Below are 9,746 nucleotides of genomic sequence, written 5' to 3'. Positions count from 1 at the left end.
TGAAGCTCAGCTAAACGCTGTTTCAACAAATGTCCCTCAGCAAATGGCAGCTCAATCAGATTTTAGTGTATGCTTTTAATCTAGTGATATGCAGTGTTTTTACATTACATCATGTTTTGTTTAGTTTGCTCTGCTCACCCATAAAAAGTAAATTGTGGTACACTTCTGCACATAATTTTTGCAAAGTGAAAGTTGGTCAACATATTAATCTACATCTTTCGGATTAAATAAAAAAATAGCTGTTGAGAGGGGACTAACTAACACAGTGTAATTTTGGTGAGATGATAAGCATCCAGGCCAAAGTTAGATGGTCTTTCTTGTAATAATAATAATTATAGGATTACGGTAGGTCTCTGTCAGTGCTCGGGCCCTAATAATGTAGAAATCCTTTTTGTACGGTTTTCAACAGAGATATTGAAGGCTTTATTAACATTACTCATTCACCCATCATGACTAATCAATACAGAGTATATAAAGGAAGTATACTAATACTCTATGCTCATCATAGGATAGTAACAGCCCAGGAGAACACCTTAAATACAAAACAGGGAAAACGTGTTATCTAAAACAGCTGACCTGCCTCTGAAAGCATGATGTTTACAGTGCTCAGTTGTATCCATTTGAGGGTTAATTTGTGTCAACCTTTACTGCCATACAAATAATGCTTCCCGTTTGAAAAAGGGGCCTCCACATGAGTAAATGTGTCAGCAATGTAAGATAAATGCACACAGTTAAGTGAAGAGGCCTCTCCTGATGACATAATAATGGCTCCAGCCTTCAGCTGAGACACTGAAAGCACTTCACCCTGAGGCCTTCACTTACTTCTTCATTGACTCTATTACAGAAACTATTGAAACATACTCTGTTGTGTATCTGCTGTAAAGTTAGTTTTCAAATGGATACCACATTATTGAAAGCTAATGGAAAGCATGCAAACACAAATTGTATTAAACAAGAGAATGTATGATGAACATAAATAATTGAATAAAATATTGAATAATGTTAAACATTTGTAAAATGAGCAGCAACAAGAGAAACACATCCATTGCAGTAATTAATCTCAAAAAATATCCCAAAAGGCTGTATTATTGTGGCTGGATAATAAAAGCATTGTAAGAGGTGCACAGGGGAAATAATTTCAATAAACTATGATGCAGGATATGCGGAAATAACATCACAGGGGAAGCGAGTGGCAATAAGTGTGAGCATCTATGTATGAGTCTGTGAGTGTGATAGAGAAAAGGGAGGTGGGATCACGTGTCTGTGTTTTGTGAGTTTGCATAGTACCATTCAGTCCACAAGGTGGCATAGAAATACAATTATGAGACTGAAATTATCACATTTATTTCTAAAACAACAGCAAACTGTCAGAAATGTACATACCTAAACTACAATGTAGTTTCTTTAACAGACTGATTTAGCTCTTAATAAAACACAATGGCAAAACAAAACACAGGTGACATACCCATTGACCTCATTGACTTTGAGTCACAACCAAGTAAAGTTTTTACTGTCAGAAAAGCATCAGTTTATCTGTTTAAAATCCTGATCCTATGATGTGTTGAATGGGTTGTGTCGTAACTTGTTTAAGCTTTAAGGCCCCACATTGAATAGGGTAACATTTCAACTAAGAAATATTGCAACAAAGCTTCCCCAGTTGATTATTTACCTTCAGACAATGATCGTTGGTATTAGAAGTTTTCAGGCAGTTTAGTTTTAAATGTGCAAGTTAAACAATATATTATTCATTGCACCCTGCCTTGTTTATTTATTTTCTTACAGCACCCTTCCTATTGTTAAGCATCCTTGGGTTTCATGAAAGGTGCTATATAAATCCAGGTTATTATTACAATCATTATTAATTATGATCGGAATTAGAATCAGTTTTATTACCAAGTAGGTTTACACATACAAGGAATTTGCTTTGGTATATGTTGTGCATTCAAAAACACAGAAAGAAGAAAACGTAGCAAAACAAATAAAATAAAACAGGACAGCTTTAAAAAAAACTATTTTAAGACTATTATAACAAGGTAACAATATTTACATATGACAAATACTATATTCTGTATTTAAAGTGGAGAGCTGTGCTGTTTTAAAAAAGAAATGTGAATAATGAATATTAAAGCAAGCCAAGTACAAAAATATTTGTTATCATTTTGTTGACAGATTAGAGTCAAAGGTACAGCACAATCATTTTTTATAAACTTTGTTTGTGAAAACATACTGAACAAAATTACAATACAGTCTTTAACTTCTCCTAAGCAAATGGTTTGAGCTTAAAACCGTACATGGGAGGGGCAACACCGAAGTCAACAACCGAAGGGGGTCCTTATTTACAAAAACAAATCCAATCATTGGAATTGCGGTGGGCTGCTTCTGAAAACACATCAAAGCCCTCCAACATGGCTGTGATTGACAGGAGGAGCATGACTTCACCTAAAAATGTGTGCCCCTCGGAGCTGAGTCATCATCTTTAGTGGTTACAGACACGGGTCTTCCTCTGCAGTGGTTTTTGAAGTGATACTGTGGGAAGTGAATACAAATGCTGACCAGCAACTTTAGCAACCACCGAAACTAAACATCCAATCGAAGAAACCCCCCTCTGACACGTGCAGTTTTGTCTAAAAGTCATAAACTTGTGATTTCAAAGACCCCAATTTCCTTTTGTGTGGTTAAAGTGTTGCGTTCTATGTGCTGATTGATATTGTAATGAATACAAAGGAGGGAAACTAGGTTGCTTCTTTTTTTTTTTTTACCAAAGTAGGTTAGAAAAAACAAAAACAAAAACAACTGTAACAATTGCCATACATCTTGATCTATTAGACTGATTTCAATGAGTACAATTTCACTTAAAACACAAAAGAAATGATTTGCTCTTTCCGAATTCCCACACATTAAGTGTGCGACATCCTCCTCGACTGAGCTCCTCACAGCCTGCACCACATGTCCATGAACCCCATGACTTCCGTTACAGGAGGTGCTTCTGAGGATGTATGTAGATAAATGATGTTTGTGCTAGTTCCTGCCTACTATTTCCTCCTCTCAGGCACACAAACTTTGGTTTGAATATCAAACTGTCAACTCACGGCAGCTTGTATAAATCAGAAATAGTCTAGGGCCACATCACTGGCCAACCAGCAACACAGTTCCTCTAACATGGTTAACAACATCATGTCAAAGCCTCTCGGGTTAGTTTTGATCCTCACAGCTCACATGGTGTTCAGCGGTAAGCTGTTTTCTTCTCATGGTTGATGTTTTATACTTTTTGTTGGCTTTCACTTGCTTATGTTTCATTGTTGCGAAGGATATTTCTTTCTTCTGCTAGAACTGTATTGCCTCTAACATGCGTTATTATGCTGCTAATAATAACACACAGTTATGGAAATGTATTTTTGAGATGATGCATTCCCAGTTTGGTGTTTGTTGTTGTTTATCCCACTGCACATTGAGCAACATAAAAAGGAATGCAAATAAAAAGTAAAATATATTTCTTGAAACCTTTCTTTAAGTAAAACTGAATCTGTCTCATAATGTGTAAGTCATAATGATAGACAGGATGCATGGTTGGTGTTGCTGGTTCTTCATTGTACATGAAATATCCGTAAGGTTTTATTTAGCATTAAGAGATATTTAAGCTTATTATTAAATGTAATTCCATCCTTGACATGTTATCACAACACACTATAACACACAATGAGGCTTGACAATAAATTGCAATATATATAAAAATGAAATGTCTTAATATTTATATTGTATCAGGCGGACTACTGCCCAAAAGTCAAGGTACTGCACTTTGCACTTCAGCTTTGGATACTTATTGTAGAAAAAAATAATTAATTCAAATGTCATTTTATTATAAAGGATAACAATCTGTATTACGCAGATGTTCATGAAAATACATATTTTTTTAATCCAGAAACCAATAGTTATATTTTTGCTTTAGCTAAAGTTATTGGCTTTCTTGCCAGCTAGCTTTCACTCCATATAATGTTTAGGCCACAGATTAACAAACCACAGTTCAGTTAAATATTAAGTCCAAATAATAATAGAATCCTCATACTGATTCACATTCATGGTTTTGCTTCCATACAGGGCCAAGTCCAGCGAATGTCACGGGGAACCTCGGCGACAACATCACCCTTGAATTCCTATTTAACGTCAGTGTGACACAATCTATTACAGTTCATAAAAAAACAGAAACAACACACGTTGAACAAAAGATTGCTGGATATTCAAATGGCAAAAGTGAAGGCAATCTTACAGTCTTCCCTAAAAATATGTCTGTGTGTTTGGAAATTACAAATCTCAATCAAAAGCACGAAGGATTATACAAGGCCAGTTTGTTTGGGCCGTCATACATTACCAAGGACAGTAAATGGATACAGCTGATCGTCAAAGAGAACTACAGAAGCAGCAGTGGTAAGATTTCTGAACCACATTTAATGGCAATATCCAATATTGTGTTCCTCACATTACAAACATGGAAAATTACAATGTAAATTTCATAAGTAGGAATGGATTTCCAAATGGAAGTTGGAAAATAGTGAAATAATTTGAGATGATGCTAGTTTTTGTTTTATCATATGATAAAAATATAGAATTAAATTGCATTTTCACTTTTGCTCAAATCAAAGACATTATTTTTAAAATATAGGATTATCAGGATTTAAATGGAATATACAGCAACTCAGTGTATTTTAAACAATTATGAAGTACATTTAATAATGAATGTCATAGACATGATAATTTTTTTCCTGTATTGATATGAGTGTTTATTAATTTCCTTTCAACACCTACAGTTTCTCCAAAAACAACTACAAACCCATCAAATGAACTAAGTGGAAGTACCTGGTTGGCCTCTGAATTCGTCACTGTCTTTGTGGTTTCATCTGTTGTGCTGTTGGCTGCAGTTCTCCCCTTGTTGATCTGGTTTCTCTTGACAAACAAAGGTATTGAAAGTGACAGTCCAACAGTACTTTTCCTTGATATGTTTTACTTCTCTGCCATAACTTAACATTTCAGTATCTCACGGGTGTAACACTGACCACCGTTATCATCAACAGTCATTCAAACTGATCTCAGTTGGCACAGAAGTGTCAGCTGAATTATGAAAATCTGAAATAAATATGAATGATGAGCCCCATCATTAAGATTTATTTAAGACAGTCCTTGTTAAACTTGCTGTTTGAAGCTTGCAGTATTTTTTCAAGAGAGGTGAGAAGAATATTTGTTGTCTTTGGAAAAAATGTGCAATTGTGTGGTAAGATGCTAAAAAATGCGAACAAGGTTGCAGTTTCACATCCTTGTGAGACATAATGATTCACAGCTTTTGAAGAAAGTACTTCTCCAGTTCCTGCACATTTCTACTATTACAAAATGCCTGGAAAATATGCATTATTTGTTTAATATAGGCCAACCAAAGTGCTTTCACTTCAGCGGCAAAACCCTCTGCCCTACTTAGGGAGGAACATTGACTCTTTGAATTGTTCCGACTGCCTCTGCAACTTCAGAAACCACACTTGATTATTTCCCGTGCATGTACACAAATGCAGCGTTTTGCTGACAGTGCGATCCTGTAACATGTCATGCTAACCTGGTCTAACCATTGTCCACAGATTGGGCTATGAGTCTTCAAATCACACCTCTGCACATTAACAGATAGTTGTTTGTTCTCTTTTGCAGCTTGTCTATATTTTTTGCATTGCAAGGTAACAGCTTACTTGTTTTCAAAAGCGTGTAGCAGTTTAATGTGTTTGAGAGATAAAAGCACACAAATATTAATGATAATGTCAAACTTATTCAAACCATAGAGATGAATGAATAGGTTTTAGTTAGTCATCAATATGATAAAAAAAAAGAAGCTGTTACAGAGTTTCAATTGATGTGTTGACACTTTTACTCGTATTATAATTTTTTAAGAAGAAGGTTGATAAAACTGTCACGTTTGTGCATTAGTATAGACTTGTAGTCAGAAGAACATTATTTTATTCCAGCATAAACACTTGATAAAGGTGGAAACAGCTGGCCAGGTTTTGTTCTTTTCTATTCAGGTTATTTACCCTTTGACATTATTTCAAATGTCAGACATTATAACACAGCAACATGTTTATCAGTGGTAATACAAACCCATGTTTTGCACACTGAAAAAACTGAACCATTGACTTTAATTAAATGCATTAGGTCAACAAATGTCACATAACTGTATGAGGTTATGTTGAACTTAATATTGTGTAATTAAACCAAATAGTATTACTTTCAATGAACCTAGTAAATGTATGTGAAATCTGTTGACATAATACATTTAATTGAAGTCAACCTTTCAGTTTTTTCAGTGCAGTGATTAAGTTGATTATTTTGCTGACTGCATTAATATTTCACAGCGTTTGCTTCCTCTACAGACAAACAACCAGAAACACCACAACAAAGCTCTAATCCCACAGCACAGGTGAGAACACCTTCACCTCTTCCCTTCTTAAAAAATAAAACTCTTTATAAAGTAAATAAATAATATAAATGGTTTTATTTACTTTATATTGGAGTGAATAAAACTCAAAGTAAGTTTTACTTTCTTTGAGTAAATCTCAAAGGCAATAAAACTTCTGCAGGAATTCTTTAACTTTACGATCGTCTTTCACAGGAAACAGTTGGAGAGTCAAGCGGTGTGCCTGCACCTCCTCTTGTCTACAGCGTCCTGGACTTTCCCAAACGAACTTCAGCAGTTATTGAGATGAATTCAAGTGAAACAGAGTACGCTGCCATCAGTTATCTCCCAGATAAGAGACAAGGGTGACCTGCAGATGTATGTAAGCCTGGTGGTCTCTCTTGGTTTTGGAATTGGTATATAAGATGATATATGTATGAACGTAAAATATATTTCTGTCTGATGAATGTATTTTAACAGCACAATGATGAATCCTCACAGGGTGTGTGTTTGCTCCTTGTCATAATTTACAAGCAAAACAGGTTAGGAGGGGAAGAGTCTCTTGGGTCGTGAGTATTGAGGTGTCCCTTTTGTGTTTGGTGGTCATAAGATTAAAATGTTCATAGATGTTGCAACAAAACACAACAAAGAACACATAATGTTACAGTGATAAAACTCTTGGTTATTTTGGCCTTTTGTTTCCCACTGTCTTCTGTCAACGAAACTCTCAAAGGGAAAGCCTTTGGGAAAGTCACAATAGAAGACATTTTTTAGATCCTATTGTTACATATTTCCAGTTTATTCAATGTCTGATATTTATTTTCTCTCTTTGGCATAGACCTACAACAAACAAATAAGTAAACCTCACTGTTGCAGGGTTACAGTTTTTGTGATGAACATGGGAGCCATGGTTTATTTTTAATTCCCTCAAAAATGTTCCTGCTCTTTCAAATACTCACTCACTGGAGCACCAAATGTATATTATTTTGCCTTAACTAAGTACTTTTAACATATATTTTAAAACATGAAACAATATATGTTGGATTTGTGTTCAATCAAATGGGCTTGTGGCTTAGTGCCACAAATAGAGGGAAAGCAGAAATTGTTAAGAGAAGGACACAAAAAAATATAAATATAGAATAAGTCAAGTCTTACCCCTTTAACCACCATAAAAATGTGGCTAACATTGTCTCCAGATTTGTGAAAGGCCGACAAGAAAATATAATATTTGTTATTTGCTTTTTTTTTTGATCACTGACATTTTGAAATATAAAATGACATTTTCTATGTACTGTATAGTGTGAGAGTTTGGCACAGTTCAGCACACGCACCACTATCAGACACTATCACACTGCTACTTTCCACTGCAGGCTCTCAAAGGTTCTCTTTTGGCAGGTACTTGTTGATTTTTTAAATAGTTTTATTGGACAAAGTTTTGATTTATGTTTTCAGAGCCACATTGTTCACTCCAGGTTGATTATTCCTCACAGATGTTGATTGTTACTTAGGAAGGAAGATAAGCAGCAATATTGGTAAAGGATGATGTGTGTTATTTAAACAGGTGGCAAAATGGTAAACAAACACAGATGGATATCATTCTCGATCTAAAAACCTGGTAAAATAGCAAAAATGCATTTTGAATTTACAATGTTCAGTTTCTTGTCGTGTCAGGTGTTATCATGTATTTTTTCTGTGCAAATAACGTTCTTCTATATTTATGTTGGTGGAGTCCAGAATAAAAGGATTGCCTCCAGTGTCTTTGCCTGCATGTGTGCATGTGTGTGGTGTGTTGCTACCTAACCTGTATCTGGTTGCTTCACACATTTTTTTGCATGCTCTCCGAGGTTCTCTTTTGGCAGGTGCTTGTTGATTTTTTTATACTTTTATTGGACAAAGTTTTGATTTCTGTTCTCAGAGCCACATTGTTCACTCTTGGCTGATAAGCAGGTTGATTATTCCTCACAGATGTTGATTGTTACTAAGGAAAGAAGATAAGCAGCAATATTGGTAAAGGATGATGTGTGTTTTTTAAATAGGTGGCAAAATGGTAAACAAACACAGATGGATATCATTCCCAATGCATTTTGAATTTACAATGTTCAGTTTCTTGTCGTGTCAGGTGTTATCATGTATTTTTTCTGTGCAAATAATGTTCTTCTATATTTATGTTGGTGGAGTCCAGAATAAAATGATTCCCTCCAGTGTCTTTGCCTGCATGTGTGCATGTGTGTGGTGGGTTGCTACCTCACCTGTATCTGGTTGCTTCACACATTTTTCCTATGTATTAATATGTATACATGATTGTAATGTCCCTTTGTGTATGTTTAATATAGGAGTTTACATGGATCCTTACTAATGAAAAATAAATACAGTGTTACATGCTTATTAACGGCCAAATGTGGATGTATAAATATTCAATTACAAGATCAAACAAACTTTTTCGGATGAAACGAGAATGTATTAATAATCTCTCACCGCAGTGCTGTTTAACTGAAAGTGTGTGCTTACATAGACCCTGCTTTCCACTTGACATCAGCAGAAAGTGCTGAGACTCTGATATGAATCTAAAACTGCAGAAGTCAACGATGGAAATTCCCACAGAGCTAATTATAACTTTAGAGGCAGCTCACGTGTATACCTGAAGAATGGGTTGTGGATAACTGTAGTATGAGTTGTTTGACCAAAAACTAAACTCCATCTATATTGTCTTTCAAAGACCAGAACCAATATAAAATACATACAATACTTGTTTTTTCTGGCTCTTCTTCCAATAAGTAAATTCCTTTTTCAACAATACTGTAGGTTTTAGAAATGTAAAGAGTCAAGAAGAATTCAATCAAAAATAATATTTGTTTTCAAAACTAAATCACACAGAGCCTGTCTGGGTTCCCACTCCCCAGGTGAGCCTCCCCACTAACACAGCAGGCCTCTTGCATGCATGATAAGCAAGTTCTCCCTTCGACAGGGCCTGAACCCAAACCACTTTACTTTTGGTTGGTGTGCTTTTTTAAATGAATTGTATGCATGTTCTATATACTCAGAGCCACTACAGTCAAACTTGAAATGGCTCAATTGATCAGTTATGTGCATATATTAATGTAACCTATTTCTGAAAGAGGAAGTTTACTGATCAACTCAAAGGCTGGAGATGCCGTTTTTTATTTAGCTGACACTGTCCTCTGGTGGCAGTGAGTCTCAGTACAGAAGGGAAACCTCAGGCTGCACAAACATACGCTGTGTGTTACTTTGCATATAAGAACATTAAGCTTGGAAGAGTTGATGTAGCTGTAGCAGAGCTAAATAACTGATGAGATAATATGAC

The 9,746-nt window shown here is 35.4% G+C and overlaps 1 protein-coding gene across 2 annotated transcripts; it reads left to right on the top strand.

Annotated features, from left to right (window-relative positions):
- The first annotated feature begins 3,015 nt into the window (after positions 1–3,015).
- On the top strand, positions 3,016–8,628 carry LOC134869482 (uncharacterized). Of its 2 annotated transcripts, none has more exons than XM_063891137.1 (5): positions 3,016–3,229; positions 4,096–4,422; positions 4,803–4,952; positions 6,384–6,448; positions 6,641–8,628. In XM_063891137.1, exons 1-5 carry the CDS (start codon positions 3,160–3,162, stop codon positions 6,791–6,793), a joined length of 765 nt encoding a protein of 254 aa, XP_063747207.1. In that variant the 5' UTR covers positions 3,016–3,159; the 3' UTR covers positions 6,794–8,628. The 2 variants fall into 2 exon arrangements, with proteins under 2 accessions (XP_063747207.1, XP_063747209.1); XM_063891139.1 differs by having other exon boundaries at positions 3,020–3,229; positions 6,402–6,448.
- The last annotated feature ends 1,118 nt before the right edge of the window (positions 8,629–9,746 follow it).

This window comes from Eleginops maclovinus, chromosome 9 (genome assembly GCF_036324505.1).
Source record: "Eleginops maclovinus isolate JMC-PN-2008 ecotype Puerto Natales chromosome 9, JC_Emac_rtc_rv5, whole genome shotgun sequence".
NCBI classification, from domain to species: Eukaryota; Metazoa; Chordata; class Actinopteri; order Perciformes; family Eleginopidae; genus Eleginops; species Eleginops maclovinus.
This window is presented reverse-complemented; position numbering and strand designations above follow the sequence as displayed.